The sequence below is a fragment of the Scyliorhinus torazame genome, chromosome 10 (genome assembly GCF_047496885.1).
Source record: "Scyliorhinus torazame isolate Kashiwa2021f chromosome 10, sScyTor2.1, whole genome shotgun sequence".
In the NCBI taxonomy this organism is placed as follows: domain Eukaryota; kingdom Metazoa; phylum Chordata; class Chondrichthyes; order Carcharhiniformes; family Scyliorhinidae; genus Scyliorhinus; species Scyliorhinus torazame.
The window spans coordinates 51087330-51111662 of record NC_092716.1 but is presented as its reverse complement, the minus strand read 5'-3'; the positions used below and the strand labels follow the sequence as shown (position 1 = coordinate 51111662).

The window sequence follows — 24333 nt, the reverse complement described above, 5'->3', positions numbered from 1 at the left end:
ACTGGTACTAAAATAAGATAACAAAATATACCACACAATTCATCAGATATTAAGAACTGGAAGACTGTTTTGGCATTATATAATACAACAGTTGGATAGAAGCATTAAGTTATGCTGTACAGATTCTAAGATTAACAAATGCATATTTGCATCAGTTGTCACAGGCAAAAATAAATAAACTAAATTCTGGAGCCTACCTCAGTTATAATGGCTTTTTGTTGTTTCACTCTTTCCAGTTCTTCAACACATTGTTCAAGACTAAACACTTTTGAAAGTGTCAGTGGCTGCCCATCTCTGCATAACACCACTTGGCTATTGCCCACATTAGCCACCGTGAGAGTGAAATAACTGCTATGGTCACTGGGATCACGGCGAATGTGACACAATACAGCTGAAGAACCCAACTTCTGCCCCACCATTCCAAGTTTTCTTAAAAAGAAAGTAAAGTGAATAAAACTGTTACTAAGAGAATAGCACTAATGTCTGTATTCGTACTTCCATCTTAAAATGAAATGATTTGAATGTATCTTTGGGTTCAATAATGTATTGTTTATTGAATACGAGATACAATATCATAATTAGGAAAATGTATTTTTAAACAAAGGGTGGCATGGTGGCACAGTGGTTAGCACTGCTGCCTCATGCTGCTGAGGGCCCGAGTTCAATCCCGGCCACTGGTCACTGTGTGGAGTTTGCACATTTATCTAGCGTTTGCGTGGGTCTCACCCCCACAACCCAAAGATTTACAGAGTTGTTGGATTGGCCACACTAAATTGCCCCTTAATTGGAAAAAAAGAATTGGGTATTTTAAATTTAAAAAAAGTTTTCTAAACACAAATCAATTTGGAATCATCTTTAAATTAGATCAATAAAGAAATAATGAGACATGGGGCAAAATTCTCCGGTATCGGCGCGATGTCCGCTGACTGGCGTCCAAAACGGCGCAAATCAGTCGGGCATCGCGCCGCCCCAAAGGTGCGGAATGCTCCGCATCTTTGGGGGCCAAGCCCCAATCTTAAGGGGCTAGACCGGCGCCGGACGAATTTCCGCCCCGCCAGCTGGCGGAAAAGGCCTTTGGTGCCCCGCCAGCTGGCGCGGAAATGACATCTCCAGGCGGCGCATGCGTGGAAGCGTTAGCGGCCGCTGACGGCATTCCCGCGCATGCGCAGTGGAGGGAGTCTCTTCCGCCTCCGCCATGGTGGAGACCGTGGCGAAGGCGGAAGGGAAAGAGTGCCCCCACGGCACAGGCCCGCCCGCGGATCGGTGGGCCCCGATTGCGGGCCAGGCCACCGTGGGGGCACCCCCGGGGCCAGATCGCCCCGCGCCCCCCCCCCAGGACCCCGGAGCCTTGTCCCGCCGATAAGGTAGGTGGTTTAATCTACGCCAGCGGGGCAGGCATTTTAGCGGCGGGACTTCGGCCCATTCGGGCCGGAGAATCGCCGAGGGGGGGGGGGCGCCAACCGGCGCGGCACGATTCCCGCCCCCGCCGAATATCCGGTGCCGGAGAATTCGGCAACCGGCAGGGGCGGGATTCACGACAGCCCACAGAGATTCTCCGACCCGGCGGGGGGGTCGGAGAATCTCGCTCCAGATCTCTGAAAGGTTGATAAACAGCAATAATATTTGACAGCATCTTTCAAATAGCTAAACTGATTTAAAGTTAGTGTCAATTTTAAGTACACCAGTAAGGTATACCGGAGTATCAAAAGAGGTAGGGGACATTAACAAGAGATGCATAATAATTGAAAGATCAATACACCCTTTTGCTGATTTCTATTGCCAGTTTTACTCACCCTGAAAGCTCTCGACATCCATTTATTACCTCCACACAGAAAAAAAGAGGAAGGGTCATTGCCAGGATATAGCTTCCCAGTGATAAGTTCCAGAATAGCATAATCACAGCCTGCATCAAGGAGCAAGTTTCTTGCCTACCACCGTCACCTGGTAAAATGGTGCTCAGAGTGAAGGAAGAGGAATCTGCTATCTGGTTTCAAATTATGCTTCAAAAAATATATCAAGTGGATTTTCATCTTCGAGGTGAGTAGCAGGAGTTGGGTAAATTCTCGGTTTTGCCCACCTCAGCGTAAGTGCTTGCAAAGATGGGATCTTCATTGTTTTGGGGGGTAAGCTGTAGTCAGGCCAGCCAGTTCTAGAAAGAGGTCTGAGGCAGCCAGAGGGTGCCCAGGTAGACTATTTAAAAGGCCCATCTCAGTCCTGTGGGATTTCTTCCCAGTTAAAATGAAAAGGCCCCCTAGTCCTCACATCTGCCCCATGCCTCATTACGCATTCATGGCCTGAGAGCCCAGTGAAAATATTGCATGACTAACAGCTCTGGGTCTTGGTTGTCAATTGCAATGTGTACTTACACAAGGTTTAAGTGGTCTCAAATGTTTGCAGTTTCTGCTGTTGATATTTTAAAGGATCTGGATGATTTACACTTTTAATTCCCTTAGTAAAAGGATGTGTTTTGACAGTGTAAAATTATGAATGAACTACTTTTTTAAAAGTATTTTTTAAACATCCTATTGTCATTGGTTGTGTACAATTTATAATGAGTCAACGAGCAAGGAAGTACCACAGCTTGGCATATGGGGCATCAGGTTGGGTGGAGGAGCATTGGTGGCTTGGGGACACTTAACTTTCAAAAGGTTTCCTTATGCAGACTACAATTCACAACACCTCTTCAGATCCATGAACCACAATTTGTTAAATAGCTGGCACACTCCATGAAAATTGTGGAGGAGTAGGACATACATGACTATCTCCGCAAAGGAGTGAGCCAGATCGGCATTGCAGAGTGCAGACTCCCGGCCTGAACCAGCCCACACCCTTAAAGGCCCTGGTGAAAATCAGAAAATCTAGGCATGCAGTTGTTTGTGAAGACTATGTGTGCCTTTCGCATCTTGAAACTTCGCCATTTAGATATATAGAACAGTTGGAAACTGGTTTCGTAAACTGCAACTGCAGCTTTCTCACCTGTGAGAGACAAGGAATGTGTGGGTCATGTAGACATTGTCCACATTGGATTGCTGTAATTCTTCTGCCAACACGTCACCCACAGTGCACTGCAGCAAACGAGGGATTTCCATATTTCTGTCTCCATCAAACACTCCATACAACGCTTCCAAATTATCTCCAAAGCTATCTAGGGCAAGAACTGAAAGACAGAGTCTGGGAAATACAAAATATATGTTTATGAGTGAACAGGAATTTAGTACCAATCCAGGAAGAGACAGTGAAAAGCCAGCACTTTTTACATGCTGAGAAATTGCAACATTATATGCTACACATTGCAACATAACTGTGGTTTGATATTATCTTGAAATGGTCATTTCTCTCAAAGATACTCTGACTTTGATTTGATTTAACCAAGCTCTACTCAATTAAAATAACAAAGCACATTTACAAAGAATCTCAGAATATGCAGCACAGAGATGGACCAACAGGCCCAAATAGTCGGTGGTGTTTATACTCATATGGGTGTTCTACTAATCCATTTACTTCAACTATCCATCATCAACCCTTTCTGTACTTCAAATAACTCAAATCAATTTAGTCAAATATGATATGGCTTTATCAAATCCAAGCTAGCTACTGTTATTAGTCCTTGCTTCGCCAAGTGAGATTTAATTTAGTTCCTAACAATGATATTTTTAAAATAGGAGTGTAACATTTGTAATTGTTCTTTTCAAGAAGTGGAACATTTGATTTACCAAGTCCCACAGATAGGTAAAACAGTAGCAGGGTAGAGTAATATTTTCTGTCTGTAAAGAATGGAAGATAAAGACTCTGTTGAGTCAGAGTTTCTTTTTTAAAAGTTCCGCTGCTGAGAACTATATACAGCAAAAATTGAATTTGAATACATCATAAAAAAACAAAGTTAATTTAGCAGTGCATTTTTAAAAGTTTCAACAAAAACTGTTTAAACTCTTTTTGATTTAGTGACAAAATAGATTCTGTTTTGACTTCACTTGCGCAAGGGTTGGATGCAAAACAAATCTTAAACAATGCCATTTCAAAATCTGACCCTAAAGAAGAGTAACCTATTCAAAATTTATAACTATAGGGGAAAAGTGCTTTAGAATCCATAGAAACCCTACAATGTAGAAAGAGGCCATTCGGCCCAGAGTCTGCACCTACCTTCTGAAAGAGCACCCTGCCTGGGCCCACCCCCCACCCTATCCTTGTAAACCTGCGATTGATCATGGCTACTCCACCTACCCTGCACATCTTTGGGTAGTGGGGGGTGAAACCCACACAAATACGGGGAGAATGTGCAAAGCCCACACAAACAGTGAACCCCGCGGGGCCAGGATGGAACCCGGTCCTCAGCGCTGTGATGCAGCAGTGCTAACCACTGCACCACCGTGCCGCCCCCGATATTTGTGTTAGCATGACTTTATTACTAGATATAACTATGCTTTTTTTTCCCTTTTAATGTTTGATGTACCCAGAAAAGAGCTGCATTTAGATTGCAGAGGACCAGTTACATTCTGCAATATGGTATACCTGACATGGTATAATAGATGCCTGTTTTTACCATCATTTAAAAGTTTTTACTGAGGGTGGCATGGTGGCACAGTGGTTAGCACTGCTGCCTCACAGCACCGACGACCCGAGTCCGATCCTGACCCCAGGTCACTGTCCGTGTGGAGTTTGCACATTTTCCCCGTGTCTGCGTGGGTCTCACCCCCACAAGTCAAAGATGTGCAGGGTAGGTGGATTGGCCGCGATAAAATTGTGCCCTAATTGGAAATTTTAAAAAAAAGTTTATACTGATAAAATTAGCTTCACCAAATGAATACGAACAAAAAAATGGCACAATTAATGTTACAAGAAAGAGGAGGCCTTAGGTAAAATGTCTTCAAATGTTGACTGTTGGGAGCATGGAATGCTTTTCCACATGGAATGGTTAATGCAGAGGCCATTGTAATTTTTAGATGAAAAATTAATATGCACGGTAGCATAGTGGATAGCACAATTGCTTCACAGCTCCAGGGTCCCAGGTTCGATTCCCGGCTTGGGTCACTGTCTGTGCGGAGTCTGCACGTCCTCCCCGTGTGTGCGTGGGTTTCCTCCGGGTGCTCCGGTTTCCTCCCACAGTCCAAAGATGTGCAGGTTAGGTGGATTGGCCATGTTAAATTGTCCTTAGTGTCCAAAATTGCCCTTAGTGTTGGGTGGGGTTACTGGGTTATGGGGATAGAGTGGAGGTGTGGGCTTGGGTAGGGTGCTCTTTCCAAGAGCCGGTGCAGACTCGATGGGCCGAATGGCCTCCTTCTGCACTGTAAATTCTATGAAATCTATGAAAAATGGGAAAAGTGAGAGACAGTAGGATCAATTTTCGATTACTGTAGCAAAATGAGGCACAGATATTTTGGGACAAAGTTTATTTGTAATGTAAACTTCAGTGGCTCTGAAGTCATTACTTTTTAAATTAACATGTGTTTGCTTTTAGATCATAGTTCAGGGGCGAAATTCTCCCGAAACGGCGCGATGTCCGCCGACTGGCGCCCAAAACGGCGTCAATCAGACGGGCATCGCGCCACCCCAAAGGTGCGGAATGCTCCGCATCTTTGGGGGCTGAGCCCCAACATTGAGGGGCTAGGCCGGCGCCGGAGGAATTTCCGCCCCGCCAGCTGGCGGAAACGGCCTTTCTTGCCCCGCCAGCTGGCGTGGAAATGAGATCTCGGGGCGGCGCATGCGCGGGAGCGTCAGCGGCCGCTGACAGTTTCCCACGCATGCGCAGTGGAGGGAGTCTCTTCCACCTCCGCCATGGTGGAGACCGTGGCGGAGGCGGAAGGGAAAGAGTGCCCCCACGGCACAGGCCCGCTCGCGGATCGGTGGGCCCCGATCGCGGGCCAGGCCACCTTGGGGGCACCCCACGGGGCCAGACCGCCCCGCGCCCCCCCCAGGACCCCGGAGCCCGCCCGCGCCGCCTTTTCCCGCCGTTCAAAAGGTGCTTTAATCATCGCCGGCGGGACAGGCAATTTATCGGTGGGACTTCGGCCCATCCGGGCCGGAGAATCGAGCCAACCGGCGCGGCCCGATTCCCGCCCCCGCCAAATATCCGGTGCCGGAGACTTCGGCAACCGGCGGGGGCGGGATTCACAGCAGCCCCCAGCGATTCTCCAACCCGGCGGGGTGGTCGGAGAATGACGCCCCAGATGTCAAAGAGTTCTTGATTTTGCTGCTGTCAGAACCAATGCACCATGCAGTAAACAACCAGGCCACGGAGTCTTGAAGGGATTGCACAGTGCAACAAAGAGAAAGTAGAGGGAACATTAGTTAGAACATTTTAATGTATTCTGACAGTAGCCCCAGTGACATGTTTTTCCCCACAATTCAGAGTCCCCATTCCCCAATCTGTCACAATAGGAGTATTATAAATAATTTATAGTCTTGTTGCAAAATCTACAGCTAGCAATTCTCAATGCACAATGAGTTAACAAGGTGACCGTGACACACTGGCATGTGATACAAGTGCCTCACCATTGTAACCTTTGCGATTCAGTAAACAAGTACTAGTTACAACTTGCATGTGCATTGTACCTTTAATGTAATTAGAAGTTGCAAAGCACTCTGCAAAGCAGAGAACAGTTAGAGCAATGGCATAATTAGGGTGGGTGAATGTGCAGTCAAAATTGTACATTTTAAAGAGGGTTTGAAAGAGACAGATGGAAGTAGCACGATTAAGGGGTTTAGGCAGGGATTTATGACTAACGGTTCCGTCACCAAGCAAAGCATCTCGGAGTTTGTAGAGGCTTGATGATCTGACAATACAAAATTGGTGAAGTAGAGCCAACTGGGTGTCATCAATACACATACAGAAACTGACCCTATACCACAGATAACGTCTCCAGGAGCCTGCACATAAACAAATGAAAGACAAAGGATAAGGGAATTGGAGAACTTCAGAGCTTATCAATGCAAATGGTTAGCTCCATAGTTATATATAACATTGGAAACAAGTAGAAGCAGTTCCTTGTATGGGGAGAAGATGGAAAATTTAACCAAATCAAATGTCATGTAAATTTGATGATAAAGAGGGATTAAAATTTGCTGTGTGTCATTGGGAAAATGAACAAATTAACCCACAATATTTAGCTCACCAATGCAAATAGTAACCAGGCTCAATGCTACTTTACTTGTTTCTGTGTCCTGCCATTTCAGAATAGCCATGACTCCAGAATGTCGGAGCTCCTGTTGGATCACTAGTCGGTGCAGTAGACTTCTGATCAATTTTCAGGGTAGTGATATGGCTGTAATGAAAGAAAACAAACAGAATACATAATTTTATTTTGATTTTCAACATTTTCCCTTGTAATATCAGATTCATGCAATGTTTTTGTATCTGGGAGAGCAGTTCAGTACAACTTTTATTTCCCCAATTTGCAGTGCTGGTGCGACCTATGATATAGCCAAAGGCATGGTATGTTTCATTCCAAATTAATAAACTGGCCACCAAGCACATACATGACAATGACGTTTCTCAACAAAAATCTTCTCACTTCAAGAATGAAAAGGAAAATTCTTCAGTGCTACTCTATTTTAATGCACAAGTCTTCTGGTACTTCTATTTTAACTCGAAAAAGAAATCTCAATTTGTCTTTAAACAGATTTAAGGAACATAACTTCCAAGAGAACAGAGAAAGGTAATAAAAGTTGTGACCAAAGCAATTAAAAATATACAGGCAAGAGAAGACAACGAATAAAAGCAAGGTCGACATCTTTAGTCAGATGCCCATTAAGGATTGTGCAGTTATCGAAGGATCCATCAAGCCCATTCTGGGTGGACTCAAGTGTGGCAGGAGTTTTAGAATCCATAGAATCCCTACAATGCAGAAAGAGGCCATTCGGCCCATCGAGTCTGCACTGACCCTCTGAAAGAACACCCTGCCTAGGCCCACTCCCCCACCCAATCCCTGTAAACCTGCACATTTATCATGGCTAATCCACCTAACCTGTACATCTTTGGACACTAAGGGGCAATTTAGCATGGTCATCCTTGGACTGTGCAGAAGAAATCCACGCAGACGTGGGGAGGATATGCAAACTCTACACCGACAGTCACCCAAGGTCGGAATCGAAACCCAGGTCCCCTTTTATATCTACTTTGTATCAATGTTCACTACTGAAGAACATGAATAATACAACATTGGACTCTTGGTTATTTAATTAATCCTGCCTTTTCCTCTATCACGATCTCTCCCTTTTGTTTTCCCTCTGTGCCCTTTCTCTGGTTCTGTCCTTGATTTAAAGCTTTTAATCTCTAGCATGTTCCAATGCTGTTGTAAAGTCATCAGCCTGAAATATTGGGCAGAACTTATGTTTTCAGATTGGAACTCCAACGACAGATCAAGTCCTGACCCCACAATCTGTCAGAAATAATAACCCAACAGCTTTCAAAGGAATCACAAAATTGGAAAAAAAAAAATTCTACCTGCCAGACTGCCATTGTGTAGGGGGAACCGCTCCACAGGGCAGCACAGTGGTTATCACTGTTGCCTCACAACGCCAAGGACCCAGGTTCAATTGCAACCTTGGGCAAGTGTCTGCCTGAATTTTGCACATTCTCCCCGTGTCTATGCGTTTCCTCTGCGTGCTCCGGTTTCCTCCCATAGTCCAAAGATGTGCAGGTTAGGTGAATTGGCTAGGCTAAAATTGCCCCTTAGTGTGTCCAAAGATGTGGTTAAGTGGGGTTACAGGGAAAGGGCAGGGGAGTGAGCCTAGGTAGGGTGCTCTTTCGGAGGATCGATGCACACTCGATGGGACAAATGGCCTCCTTCTGCACTGGTTCTAATTAATGGCGAAAGTGCAGCTCACGTTTTAATTAAGCATGGCCTCCATCATTTGGGGAGCAGAAGCTTGTCAATGCAGACAAAGGAAAAGGAGGTCATGTTGTCATGATGGTATTCTCAGGACTTACAAACTTTTAAAAAACAAATATTTTCCCAGCTTCCAGACTTCCATTGTATAGGGAGAACCCTTCCAGAGTGTGGGCTGTAGTCACTGCTCTGCTGGAGGACGGGATTAAAATGAGCGGCTAGTTTCATTTTTGGCCAGTGCACGATGGATTGAATGGCGTCTTTCTACACAGTATCCTTTTTATGGTTCTAGTTGACTGCATAATTGCCTTGATTGGCTACCCAATGCTTGCAGGCGAGTAGTCGCTTTGCTCTGGACCAAGCCTGTTTGAAAATGGTTCAAAAGCGGAACAGCGCCAGCAAACCACTACTTCGGTCAGTGACAGGAAATTTCAGGTCTGCCTGACTCTGAAAGTTCAGCCCATTAAGTCAGTTTCACTCTTTACAGATGCTATCTGGCCTGTTGCAGGTTTTTCAGCATTTTTAAACAATTATTGTAACTTGTATTGACACTATTTTTGAACAGGTGGATATCTACCTGAATATCTCCAGAATCTTGTGGTCCAGGACCAGGTTTGTGTTGCCAGCCAAGTCCAGCTCCTGCAGGGTGGCTGGTAGGGTCTCAGGCATCAAGATCTCTGCAAGTTCATTACAGCTAAGGTCGACTAGCTAAAACAGAACAAGGACAATGAGTGATAACACTGGTACCAGCTGTGAGTGAATAATAATGTTTGTTTAATCACTTATCAACTGAGCAAGAGATTGAACGACCAATAGATAAGCTGCACGGTTATTCCTTGCAATTTTAAGTCAAAGTATCCACAGATAAAGCAAAGATAACCAAATCCAACTAGATAAGGAACATTGACTGTTTGTGAGTGAATAATGTTTGTTTAATCACTTAGCAACTGAGCAAGAGATTGACTGACCCCAATAGATAAGTTCCATGGTTATTCCATACAGTTTTAAGTCAATCTATCCACATAAAAAAACGATAACAAAATCCAATTAAATAAGGAATATTGACTGGGAACCCAGTATATACTTTTGAGCTCCAGGTTTCACTGCAGTCGCTGCTTGCTGCAATCTAACTACTTCAAAACTCAAAAATGAGATGTGCAATGTTTGGTTTAAAATTTTCATTATGAGCCAAATTAGATGACAATGTAGATGCAAAGTGTATAGTATGAGATTAAAAGCACAGGCGTATTATGATTTACAGTGATCCATTGGCCACAGAGTTCTCTGCTTAAGATCCACAGTGTGCCAGGCCGGCGTTCAATTTTGATTAATGACCAGATTTTACAGCCCTGCAACCAAATGAAAATCTACATATCTGAAGTTATTTAAAATTGCAATTCCCAATTCAATTCTACTTGCATCACATGTTGCATAAGGAAACATGGCAACTTAGATGAATTACACACAAGGAACAATAGCTAGAATGAGGAAATCAAAAGTGTTTTAGGATACATTAGCAGCAATTTATTAAAGGCATTTGCTACGGTACCATGTGCAAATCATACCAGATCTACCATTAGACAGCATTATATGCGTGAAGAAATGGGAGCTGAAATTCTCCAGCCTGTTCCCGCCGGCAACGTACTCCGCCCGCAGGTTTCCCAGCAGCGAGGGGTGGCTTCAATGGGAAATTCCATTGACAAGCGGTGGGAGTAGAAAATCCCGCTGCTAGCGAAGGGCATGCCGCCAAGAAACACGTGACTGGGGGGCTGGAGAATTCAGCCCGTGATAAAGATTATGCAGCGCAAGCATAAACGGTAAATAGGAGATATTATTGGTGGCTTCGAATTAAAATATATTCTTTTGTTTGGGAAAATAAGCAGTGCTGGGGGAATACAACAAACATAAAATAAAGACCACATTTTGCACCTTAATTTCAGGTAAGTGAAGAATCTCTGGAAAGACGGAAATACTGTTGGAGTGAACGATGAGCGTGTGCAATCGTTTGCAGTTGGTGATGGTGGTAGGAACAGTCTTTAGTTTGTTTCCACTTAGATTAAGCTCCTCTAGTAGCTCTAGCTTTGACAGCTTACTGAAGGAAAAGAGTAAAACAATGAGCATACCAGAGAGATAGAATTCAATAACACCACTGAAGCAAATATGCGAAATCCGAACATTACTTTGTACAGGAAATTAGAAAATTGTCCTTTCACATCTGATACCTTACTCTGAATCCAACACAGACCAATGAATGAACATCTCCTCTCTCTGAAGGTCCATGTGTGAAACTATGTGGATGTCTTTAAGTGATGACTTTGGATAGTCTTGCCCAATTGTTAGTTAGATCCAGTCCTTGTCAAATTTTGTTGAATTATAGGTAGTTTCTGCTAAGTCAGCAAACTCTATCACAAAGAATGTAGAGTATTGATGCAGCATTGAAAGTGCTGTACTCTGTACCTGAACACATAATTACTAATCTCAGATTTTCCATTACAATAATATGTATCCGGATATATGAAACAACATTTACAGATACAATACAGGTGGTACAGTGGCGCAGTGGTTAAGCACTGCTGCCTCACAGTGCCAGGGACCGGGTTCGATTCCCACCTTTGGTAACTGTCAGCGTGGAGTTTGCATTTGCACACCGTATCTGTGCGGGTCCCCCCCCCCCCCCCCCCCCCCCCCCCCCCCCCCCCCCCCCAGTCAAAAGATGTTCAGGTTAGGTGGATTGGACATGCTAAATTGCCCTTGGGGTGAGGTTACAGGGTGGGGAATAGGGCCCGGGTAGGGTGGTATTTCACAGGGTCGGTACAGACTTGATGGGCCGAATGGCCACTTTCTGTACTGTAGGGATTCTATGTTCTTGTTCTAATGAAAATAATTTAACGTAGTTCTAGTTTTAACTAAACCAAGGAAAAAAGTTAATTTTATTTGCCAAAGGAAAAGTAATTCCCCATTGTGTTTAAGAGTCCAATAAACTTCCCGGTGGGGGTGGGGGGTGTTGTTGATTATATTATTGTATTTGTGTTGAAATTTGATGTTTAAAATTGTTAAAATTTTAAATGCCTCAGTAAAATATTTTCTTTTAAAAAAAAAAAAGAGTCCAATAAACAGAGGGTAAGACAGCTAAGCCAGAAACTGGCTTCAATATTAGATAAAATTACACAGAATTTACACGTCAAAAACAGGCCTTTCAGCTCAACCATTCTCTACCAAATTTATGCTCCACTCAAGCCTCCTCCGAACCCCTCATATCTGCATATTCTCCTATCCTTTTTTCTCATTAAAAACATTAATTCACGGGACACGGGCGGTGTTGGCTAGGCCAGCATTTATTGCCCATTGCTAACTGACCTTGAGAAGGTGGTGGCGAGTTGCCTTCTTGATCCACTGTAGTCCTTATGTGCTCATCTAGCTTCCCCTTAATATCCACAGTTTCTGGGAGGAATCGCTTGACAGCAAAATAGCTTTCTTAAATAGACTTACAACAGCCAGTTTTGAATAATTAATCATTGAGCTACAACACTTTTAATTTTAAATGACTGCTCAACTCCCCCAAATTATCCTTTATTGTTGGCTAACTTTCAAAACATAGGTAATTTTAGTTGAATTGTTACTGATTTGCTAGACAAAAAGAAATGGTGTTTTACCTGGCTGGAAATGACTGAAGCTGGTTGTAAGCCATATGAAGGACCCGAAGACGTGGGTGTCCAGTCAGCACTGGAACACACTTATCAGTCAGGTTATTCCCTGTTAAATAAAGCTCTTGCAAAACACTGAGGCTGTCTTCAGTATCACTGTTGGGAGGCAGTGATTCCAGATTGTTTGCAGATACATTTAGACATCGCAAGCTAAAAATAAACAAAAATAACATTTTCAATAAACTGGAGCGTTGCTTAACTTTGCCTTCTCAAAAAAGCTTTATTCCTGGTTGTGGGCATTACTGGCAAGGCCTGCATTTATTGCCCATTCCTAGTAGTCCTCAAGGAAGTGGCAGTGACCTTCTTTATGACCACTGCAGACCACAATGTTGTTAGATCAGGATTTCCAAAAATTTGATCCAGCGGGAATTGAGGAATGGCAGCATAAGCCCAGGTGAGGATTGAGGGAGACTTGGAGGTGAATTTGGAAGTGATGGTGTTCCCATATACCTGCTGCCTTTTTCCTTCTGGGGGTGGAGTACATGGATTTGGGAGGTGTTCTTAAGAAACCTTAATAAGTCTCTGCAGAATAGAACACACTATGTTAATGGGTAGAGGAAGTGGATTTTTAGGTAGTAGATGAAGCACCAATCAAACTGACTGCTTTGTCCTGTTTGATGTAAAGCTTCTTGCAGATTGTTGCAGTTGCACCTATTCAGGAAATTGGAGAGTATTCTATTACATTTCTGTTTTATGCCTTGGAGGAGCCAGGTGATGAGCCACTAGCTGTAGAAGTATCCAGTTTCTGATCTGCTACGTGTAGCCACTACATTTACTCGACTGGTCCAGTTGAGTTTCTGATCAATGGCGTCTCTCAAGTTGTTGACGATGATGGGGAACTTAGCCGTTTAGTGCCTTTGAATGTGACCGTTTCTTACTGGAGATGGTTGGTGCCCGTCACTTAAAGTATGATGAATGCTAACAGTCCAAGTCTCAGTGTTGTTCAAGTATGCTTCATGATGAGAAATTGTGCATCATGCTAAACACTGAAATGGTGGAAGGATGATCATGAAGGTCCTGGGACACTGCTTTGAGGAATTCCTGCAGCGGTGCCCTAGACACAAGATGATTGGCCTTCAACAACCACCTTACATTTCATGTTTATTTCAAATTAGTTAAAAATCAGAAGAACATACCTATAATATTTGGTCAGTTTGCACCAATTTATCACAAAATTCAGTGAAAATTTGTTACAATATTAAATAATGTTTGGCATAATATGTTGAGGGTAGGGATAAGTGATCATCGTTAAAATAATACAAGTAGCATAGAGGTTTTATAATCAAACTGCTGAAAAAACAGGGAGTGTGCATTAGAATGTTTTACAAATCAAATTTTAGATACATCGATCATGTACTTATTAAACATACAGCATTTTCATTAGCTTCCAGTGTAACAGAAATTGATCTTCCTGCCCAGAAAATTTCAGTTCACTATTACTTTTTGTCAAATCAAAGAATTGGAAAAGAGTCTGCCTGTCACTGCATGATGATACACACAGCACCAAAATAATTGGCTGAACAAAGGGCAGCACGGTGGCGCTGTGGGTTAGCCCTGCTGCCTCACGGCGCCGAGGACCCAGGTTCGATCCCGGTTCTGGGTCACTGTCCGTGTGGAGTTTGCACATTCTCCCTGTGCTTGCGTGGGTTTCGCCCCCACAATCCAAAGATGTGCAGGCTAGGTGGATTGCCATGCTAAATTACCCCTGAATTGGAAAAAATGAATTGGGTATTCTAAAATAAAAAATATATATAATTGGCTGAACACAGTAAAAAAAAAATTTTTTAATCATTCTACGGTACAAATGTTGATATTAAGACATGAAACTTCTAAACATTCACTTCTATGACTTACGCTATTATCTGCCTGGGAGAACACTGCAGAACGTACATAAAACAGTAAGCTTTCGATTTACGGTGAGATTTATTTACATTTGATTACCTTCCCAGTCTTAGTAAGCAATATGTCTCCTCTGATAAAGAGAACAGATAGGTGACCTGCTTATAGCAAACTACAGGAAGGATTGAGAATGATCCAACAACATCATCTCCCTTCAAAATTCCCCTCTAATCCTTGATGAAGGATTCCAGAAGTGGTGAAACATGTAGAACAGTTTTGAGTCACTGGAGACAGCTTTAGGGGTGGAGAAATATTGATATAATACTGTTTATGTTTCCATTTGCGCAAGCAACACAAGTCTGTTTCAGCCCATCAGCCACTGAAATTACCTCTGGACTTGACTATTCCTTAAAACCTACCTCTGACCAAGCTCTGAGCTTGCAGCACTGTTCTCAGATCCAACCCTAACATTGCCATGCCATCATTCTTTCTTCTCCCAGGTCCACAGGGTCTACTTGAGGATCGATTTCTTTGCAGGGGGGGAAATTGGTGCTTCCAGTGTAGTGAGAGCGAAATATTCTGCAATCGTAATGTCCGACCACGTTCCCCATCATGTGGATGTGAGGTTAGTGGCGTGCGAGGCCCCCATGGAGGTTGGACTAGGCCCCCCTTGCCAATAAGGTTTTTTGCGATCAGTAATCACAGGCCATAGGCAGGTATGTAACCAACAACCAGAATGGGGTGGTCTCATGAATGCAGTGATAAGAGGAGAAATTATCACATTCAAGGCGTGCAAAAACAGGGAGGAGAGGGCGGCCAGGCAACAGCTGGTCAACTCCATACTGGAGATGGACCGGTGGTACTCCACGACCCCAACCGTGGAACTGCTAGCGGAGAAGAAAACATTGCAAATGGATTTCAACCTGCTATCCACCGGGAAAGGAGCCAACCAGCTCCGCCCAGACATGGGGGACCTTTAATGAGCACGCCTGCTAGCTCACCAGTTGAGAAAGTTAATTGCTGCACCAGAAAAGATCAACAAAACCTTTGCAACCTTCAACTGAGGGCTGTAGACTTCCGGGTGCGGCGATGACCAGCTGAGTCGCACGTTTCGGCAGCTCCCGGTGTAACGGACTTTTGGCCTCTTAATAAGAGCCCCAACGGCAATTTTAACGGCTAAAAGTACTGTGCAGTGAACCAGAAGGGAATCCACCCTGGATACGGATGGAAAAAGGAGAGGAAGGTGGCCGGATTGCGGTGGATCCTTTAGGGCAGCGGCAAGGAAGGCAAGCAAAAACCAAGATGGCGTCGGAAGGTGGCAGTTTAATATGGGGCCCTGAACAACAAGAGTTTTTGAAACGCTGCGTGGAAGAACTCAAAAAGGAAATGAAGAAGGAGCTGTTGGCCCCGATATTACAGGCGATCGAAGGGCTAAAGGAGGAGCAAAAGACCCAGGGGCGGGAGCTTCGGGTCGTGAAGGCAAAGGCTGCCGAGAATGAGGACGACATACAGGGCCTGGTGGTGAAGACGGAGATGCACGAGGCACACCATAAACGATGTGTGGAAAGGCTGGAGGCGCTGGAGAACAACGCGAGGAGGAACAACCTAAGGATTCTTGGCCTTCCTGAAGGTGCAGAGGGAGCGGACGTCGGGGCATATGTGAGCACGATGCTGCACTCGTTAATGGGAGCGGAGGCCCCGGCGGGTCCGCTGGAGGTGGAGGGAGCATATCGAGTGATGGCGCGAGGTCCGAGAGCAGGAGAAATTCGTAGAGCCATAGTGGTGAGATTCCTCCGTTTTAAGGACAGAGAGATGGTCCTTAGATGGGCAAAGAAAACTCGGAGCAGTAAGTGGGAGAATGCGGTGATCCGCGTATACCAAGACTGGAGTGCGGAGGTGGCGAGAAGGAGGGCGAGCTTTAATCGGGCCAAGGCGGTGCTTCACAAAAAGAAGATAACATTCGGAATGCTGCAACCGGCAAGACTGTGGGTCACATATCAAGGGAGGCACCACTACTTTGAGACGGCGGATGAGGCGTGGACTTTTATCGTGGAAGAAAAATTGGAATGAGCGGGTTATTAAAAAAAAGAACGTTTGAAACAAAGTGGTGGGGCGAGTATGGGGAGCGAAGAAGGGGGGAAAGAGGAGTTTTATGTTATTAATCCTGCGATGTGGTAACTTTTCTCTCTTCCACAGGAGGTGGTGGGGGGAGGAAAGGAGGTGGCGGGGCCAAGGGGGAAGCGCGGGCTCGGTTCCCGCGCTATGATAATCATGGCGGGAATAGGGAAGCAGGAAGGAGGGGGCATCGCACGGAGCGAGCCGAGGTCACGGGGGGGGGGAAGCCGAGGTCGGCCAGAGTTTGCTGACTTCTGGGAGCAACATGGGGGGTGTAACTACGCTAGTGGGGGATCTAGCGGGGGGGGTGGGAGGGGGGAATTATTGGGCTGCTGCTGCTGGGGAGAGGGGGGAGCTGGTATGGGGTGGGATGGGCGGGGGGGCACCGCCTGGGGGGGGGGACACAGCTGCGTGGGAACCGGGTGAGGAGCTGGAAAAGGGGGATGGCTAATCAACAAGGGGGGGGTTAAAAAGCCCCCCAACCCGGCTGATCACGTGGAACGTGAGAGGGCTGAACGGGCCGATAAAGAGGGCACGGGTACTCGCACACCTTAAGAAACTTAAGGCAGACGTGGTTATGTTACAGGAAACGCACTTGAAACTGATAGACCAGGTGAGACTACGCAAAGGTTGGGTGGGGCAGGTGTTCCATTCGGGGCTAGATGCGAAAAACAGGGGGGTGGCTATATTAGTGGGGAAGTGGGTAATGTTTGAGGCAAAGACTATAGTGGCGGATAGCAGGGGTAGATACGTGATGGTGAGTGGCAAACTACAGGGGGAGACGGTGGTTTTGGTAAACGTATATGCCCTGAACTGGGATGATGCCAATTTTATGAGGCGTATGCTAGGACGCATCCCGGACCTAGAGGTGGGAAAGTTGGTAACGGGGGGAGATTTCAATACGGTGTTGGAACCAGGGCTGGACAGGTCGAGGTCCAGGACTGGAAGGAGGCCGGCAGCAGCCAAGGTGCTTAAAGATTTTATGGAGCAGATGGGAGGAGTAGATCCGTGGAGATTTAGCAGACCTAGGAGTAAGGAGTTTTTGTTTTTCTCCTATGTCCACAAAGTCTATTCGCGAATAGACTTTTTTGTTTTGGGAAGGGCGTTGATCCCGAAGGTGAGGGGAACGGAGTATACGGCTATAGCCATTTCGGATCACGCTCCACATTGGGTGGACTTAGAGATAGGGGAGGAAACAGAAGGGCGCCCACCCTGGAGAATGGACATGGGACTAATGGCAGATGAGGGGGTGTGTCTAAGGGTGAGGGGTTGCATTGAAAAGTACTTGGAACTCAATGACAATGGGGAGGTCCAGGTGGGAGTGGTCTGGGAGGCGCTGAAGGCAGTGGTTAGAGGGGAGCTGATATCAATAAGGGCACATAAAGGAAAGCAGGAGAGTAGGGAACGGGAGCGGTTGCTGCAAGACCTTCTGAGGGTGGACAGGCAATATGCGGAGGCACCGGAGGAGGGACTGTACAGGGAAAGCCAAAGGCTACACGTAGAATTTGACTTGTTGACAACGGGTACTGCAGAGGCACAGTGGAGGAAGGCACAGGGTGTACAGTACGAATATGGGGAGAAGGCGAGCAGGTTGCTGGCCCACCAATTGAGGAAAAGGGGAGCAGCGAGGGAAATAGGGGGAGTGAAGGATGAGGAAGGAGAGATGGAGTGGGGAGCGGAGAGAGTGAATGGAGTGTTCAAGGCATTTTATAAAAAATTATACGAAGCTCAACCCCCGGATGGGAGGGAGAGAATGATGGGCTTTCTGGACTGGCTGGAATTTCCCAAGGTGGAGGAGCAGGAAAGGGTGGGACTGGGAGCACAGATTGAAATAGAGGAAGTAGTGAAAGGAATTAGGAGCATGCAGGCGGGGAAGGCTCCGGGACCGGATGGATTCCCAGTTGAATTTTACAGGAAATATGTGGACTTGCTCGCCCCGCTACTGATGAGGACCTTTAATGAGGCAAAGGAAAGGGGACAGCTGCCCCCGACTATGTCTGAGGCAACGATATCGCTTCTCCTAAAGAAGGAAAAGGACCAGCTGCAATGCGGGTCCTATAGACTTATTTCCCTCCTAAATGTAGACGCTAAGATTCTGGCCAAGGTAATGGCAATGAGGATAGAGGATTGTGTCCAGAGGGTGGTCCATGAGGACCAAGCTGGGTTTGTGAAGGGGAGACAGCTGAATACGAATATACGGAGGCTGCTAGGGGTAATGATGATGCCCCCACCAGAGGGGGAAGCGGAGATAGTGGTGGCGATGGATGCCGAGAAAGCATTTGACAGAGTGGAGTGGGATTATTTGTGGGAGGTGCTGAGGAGATTTGGTTTTGGAGATGAGTATGTTGGATGGGTGCAGCTGTTGTATAGGGCCCCAGTGGCGAGTGTGGTCACGAATGGACGGGGATCTGCATACTTTCGGCTCCATAGAGGGACAAGGCAGGGATGCCCTCTGTCCCCATTACTGTTTGCACTGGCGATTGAGCCCCTGGCAATAGCATTGAGGGGTGCCAAGAAGTGGAGGGGAGTACTTAGAGGAGGAGAAGAACACCGGGTATCTCTGTATGCGGATGATTTGTTGTTATATGTAGCGGACCCGGCGGAGGGGATGCCAGAGATAATGCGGACACTTCGGGAGTTTGGAGAATTCTCAGGATATAAACTGAACATGGGGAAAAGTGAGTTGTTTGTGGTGCATCCAGGGGAGCAGAGCAGAGAAATAGAGGACTTTCCGCTGAGGAAGGTAACAAGAGACTTTCGTTACTTGGGGATCCAGATAGCCAAGAATTGGGGTACATTGCATAGGTTAAATTTAACGCGATTGGTGGAACAAATGGAGGAGGACTTCAAGAGATGGGACATGGTATCCCTGTCACTGGCAGGGAGGGTGCAGGCAGTTAAAATGGTAGTCCTCCTGAGATTCCTCTTTGTGTTTCAGTGCCTCCCGGTGGTGATCACGATGGCTTTTTTCAAAAGGATCGAAAAGAGTATCATGAGTTTTGTGTGGGCCGGGAAGACCCCGAGAGTGAGGAAGGGATTCTTACAGCGTAGTAGGGATAGGGGGGGCTGGCACTACCGAGCCTAAGTGAGTATTATTGGGCCGCCAAAATCTCAATGGTGAGTAAGTGGATGGGGGAAGAGGAGGGAGCGGCGTGGAAGAGATTGGAGAGGGCGTCCCGTAGGGGGACTAGCCTACAAGCTATGGTGACGGCCCCATTGCCGTTCTCACCGAAGAAATACACCACAAGCCCGGTGGTGGTGGCGACTTTGAAAATTTGGGGACAGTGGAGACGGCATAGGGGAAAGACGGGAGCCTTGGTGGGGTCCCCGATAAGAAACAACCATAGGTTTGCCCCGGGGAGAATGGATGGGGGATTTGGAATATGGCAAAGAGCAGGAGTAACGCAACTGAAAGATCTGTTTGTGGATGGGAAGTTCGCAAGTCTGGGAGCGCTGACCGAGAAATATGGGTTGCCCCAAGGGAATGCATTCCGGTATATGCAACTGAGGGCTTTTGCGAGGCAGCAGGTGAGGGAATTCCCGCAGCTCCCGACGCATGAGGTGCAGGACAGAGTAATCTCAAAGACATGGGTGGGGGACGGTAAGGTGTCAGATATATATAGGGAAATGAGGGACGAGGGGGAGATTATGGTAGATGAGCTGAAAGGGAAATGGGAAGAAGAGCTGGGGGAGGAGATTGAGGAGGGGCTGTGGGCGGATGCCCTAAGTAGGGTAAACTCATCGTCCTCGTGTGCCAGGCTAAGCCTGATTCAATTTAAGGTGTTACACAGGGCGCATATGACTGGAGCACGGCTCAGTAAATTCTTTTGGGTAGAGGATAGGTGTGCGAGATGCTCGAGAAGCCCAGCGAATCACACCCACATGTTCTGGTCATGTCCGGCACTACAGGGGTTCTGGGTGGGGGTGACAAAGGTGCTTTTGAAAGTAGTGGGGGTCCAGGTCGAACCAAGCTGGGGGTTGGCTATATTTGGGGTTGCACAAGAGCCGGGAGTGCAGGAGGCGAGAGAGGCCGATGTTTTGGCCTTTGCGTCCCTAGTAGCCCGGCGCAGGATACTGTTGATGTGAAAGGAAGCCAAGCCCCCAGGGGTGGAGACCTGAATAAATGACATGGCAGGGTTTATAAAGCTGGAACGGATTAAGTTCGTCCTAAGGGGATCGGCTCAAGGGTTCACCAGGCGGTGGCAATCGTTCGTCGAATACCTCACAGAAAGATAGAGGGAATGGAAAAGAAGAAGGCAGCAGCAGCAGCAGCCCAGGGGGGAGGGGGGAGGAACCAGAAGGAGTCTCAGGGTTATTAATATATATGTATAATATGTATAGGTCGTTGCTATAAATAATTGTATATTGGATTGTTAAACCATATTTTTGGAGAGTGTTTATCTGAGACAAGGCAGTTGCCATTTAGTTTTAGTTTTTGTTATATATTATTTATTCTTTGTTTATAAAACAGGTCATTGTTATTTATACTGTTATATTATTGTGTAAAGGATACACAATGTACTGTGATGGTTGACCAAAAATTTTCAATAAAATATTCTTTAAAAAAAAACTGAGGGCTGTACACCTCCAAATGCGGAGGTGAAGCAATTCCTCGACAGACTGGACATGCCGGTCGTGGGAGAATACAAGAGACAGGGCCCAGAAGCACTACTGGAACTGGAGGAAGTCATGGAGGTATCAACTCCATGACGATGGGGAAGGTGCCACGACCAGATGGATTTTCGGCAAACCTCTACAAAACATTTGCATCAGTACTGGCTTCACACCTGCAGTAGATGCTCGCAGACTCACTAGTAAGGGACACTCTGCCAACAACACTAGCCCAAGCCTCAATATTGCTCGTACCCAAAAGAAGAAAAAGACCCAACAGAGTGCAGGTTGCACGTTGAATAACTCCTCATTAAAATCCATTCACACCCTCCAAATAAAAGGTGTTGCTATGGGCACCCATATGGGTTCTAGCTCTGCCTACTGTGGAACATTTTGTTTCAGTCTGACTCAGGTCCCTCCCTCACCTCTTTTTCTGGACACTGATATCGGTATCAGTGTTGTTTCCTGCTCTCGCTCCAAACTGAAAATTTCATCGACTCTGCTTCCAATCTCCACCTTTCTCATGTCTTCAAATGTTTGATGACCAACTCTTTCTTTCTTTGACTTGTGTGTCTCAAGATATCAACCAATATTCACAATAAGCCCAGGAGTTCCCAAAGCTACCTTGACTACACTTCCTCACACCTTGCCTCCCATAAGGACTCTATTCCATTCTCCCAGTTACTCTGTCTTCATTGCATCTGCTCTGACGATTCAACCTTCCATAATATCACTTTTCATACGTCTTTCTTTTTCCTCAACCATGGATTTCAATCCCCTCACCATGGTTAACAGGGCCTTCACAACAGGTTCCCTTTCATTTAACACACTCTGCTCTCACCCACTCTTCCCTGAACTTATCGCATTTCCCTTGCCCTCACTTTCCTCCCCACCAGCCCCTAAATTCAAAGGATCATCTTCTGACATTTCTGCAAAGCTATACTACCAACAAACACATATTCCTCTCGCCTTTCTGCATTTCAAAGGGACCATTCCCTCGGCAATACTCTAATCCACAGTTCCGATTCCACCAGTAGCCCCTTCCCACGGTACCTTTTCATGCAAGCACAGATGACGGTTTATCTCCTCCCTACACACCATTCAAGGCCTCAAACATTACTTCCAGGCGAAAGTGATTTACATGTCAGTATCCTGTTTTAATGTTTGTGATAATTCTGAAGACCAAAAGTAGGCTGGTTGACTGCTTTGAATATCTCTGTTCAGTCTGCAAACTTTATTCTGAGCTTCCTGTCACCTGTCTTTTTAATTGTTCACTTCTTCCCACTCTGGCCTTTCTATCCCCGAGAGTGGAAAAACAGATGCATTAACATTGGCAAATATAAAATGGTCAGCATTATTTAAAAAAAACATATATTGAAAAGTCTTGCGCTTAGAGCATATCCATCATACTATGCCTTTTAACGCGTTACACTTGAAAGTGTCACATCAAGAGGGTAAAATTAGTTTTTGATTCAAATGACAACCTCCCTTTTAAATAATCAAATATTTGATTAATTAAACGTGAATCAATCAAAGGCAGCTGAATAAAGTCAATAACTACTAATTTGGATTGAGAAAGCAGCAGAAAATGTATTTTTACAGCTCTTAATCTCAAACTGGCAAGCAGCGGATCTGACCAATGAAATTGCTCTAAACCATTTCTAAAGATGTTTACAGTCACCATGTGGAATTGATGTCCCAGCTGAAACTATTCATTGTACATGTATATAAAATTTAAGAAAATGAAAATCGAACAACTGTGAATAAAATTGTGAATACAGCTGCTGGAAAATATTCTCTTGGAGACTCCTCCAACTCACTCTTCCAACTTCTTCCATCGGGCAGGAATTACAGAAGTCTGAGAACATGCACGAACAGACTCAAAAACAGCTTCTTCCCCACTGTCACCAGACTCCTAAATGACCCTCTTATGGACTGACTTCATTAACACTACACCCTGTATGCTTCATCCGATGCCAGTGCTTATGTAGTTACATTGTATATGTTGCATTGCCCTATTATGTATTTTCTTTTATTCCCTTTTCTTCTCATGTACTTAATGGTCTGTTGAGCTGCTCGCAGAAAAATACTTTTCACTGTACCTCGGTACACGTGACAATAAACAAATCCAATCCAATCCAATCCACCTTGTGTCACAAGCAAAGTTTGCAGTACACAGATTTACTGAATTGGGTTTTGCTGCAATGACTTTACTTCTTGCCAAATGAGGCATGCCTTCTTCGGAGTTTAGTTAACACTGTTGGCAAGACTAGGTGTTCACAGTGCTTGTCAGCATTTGCTATCTATGAGCTGCCTTGTTCAGGACAGGTCAGTAAATATTTTTATGGATAAAAAATTCAAGACAAAATAAAGCATGAAATAAAGCATAAACACAAAGAATCATAAAGTAGGAGCGGTTTCCTGGTGTTCAAGCGGTTCCTTTTTCCCCCCCCAGACATCAATTTATCCTTTTCACCCACTCTCAGATACATGAATTTGTTTTTACTTTGGATTTACAGACCCTGATTTAGGTTTAGAAATTTCATGGTTAGCAAACCTGATCAATAATTAAACAGATTACCACTTTGTCTCCAACTCCTAACTGCTTTGCTAACTGTGCAGCCATAATGAGGAGAAAATTAAGCAGAGGCGGAAGAAGGTGAAACAAAAGAAAAGCAAAGTGGATCAGGATAGACTGAACTTACTCAGGGTGCTGTTTTTGCCAGCCATTTGTCTTCCAAGGACTTGCTCATGTAGCCTAAGTACCTCTTGGCCTATTTGTTTTACCAGCTTAAGAGTACAGTCCCTAACCCACTGGACCAAGTAGGTTCTCAGCCAATTCCCAGATGGCTAGGTGCTCCTTGCCTTCTTCACAATGGAGGAAGGGGATGAAAGAGTGAACATAAGTAGTAACAGGGTAACAAGGAACAGGAATAAAGGATTGAATAGAAATTACGTCTGTACACAAATACTGTATCTACACAAATGTATACTTGGTGCAAATGCAAACAGTGAACAAAAGAAAAAGAAAGCCAGTCACTAACCTGAAGCCTAAAATTTATAAGCAGTTACAACTATCTTCTGACTGAGTTCAGCAGTTTGTAGATAGCTAGAGCCTACTCAAAGCAATGATTTTAAAAGGCATGAATCAGGTTAGCAGCTATGCTTCAGGCCAAAAATGCCCAACAGAAATGCCACGAGATCTAATAGTTACAGAATATACGGTTAAACTGTGGAGA

The 24333-nt window shown here is 45.3% G+C and overlaps 1 protein-coding gene across 2 annotated transcripts in view; it reads right to left on the bottom strand.

The window, feature by feature from the left end:
- The window catches only part of phlpp2 (PH domain and leucine rich repeat protein phosphatase 2), a 162235-nt gene that overhangs the window by 14106 nt on the left and 123796 nt on the right, over positions 1 to 24333 (bottom strand). For both annotated transcript variants that reach the window (XM_072518092.1, XM_072518093.1), the window contains 6 exons: positions 12479 to 12679; positions 10755 to 10917; positions 9403 to 9533; positions 7146 to 7259; positions 2977 to 3171; positions 198 to 429 (listed from right to left, as the gene is read on the bottom strand). In XM_072518092.1, coding sequence (XP_072374193.1) covers positions 198 to 429; positions 2977 to 3171; positions 7146 to 7259; positions 9403 to 9533; positions 10755 to 10917; positions 12479 to 12679 — 1036 coding nt within the window. The remainder of the gene's footprint in view (positions 1 to 197; positions 430 to 2976; positions 3172 to 7145; positions 7260 to 9402; positions 9534 to 10754; positions 10918 to 12478; positions 12680 to 24333) is intronic.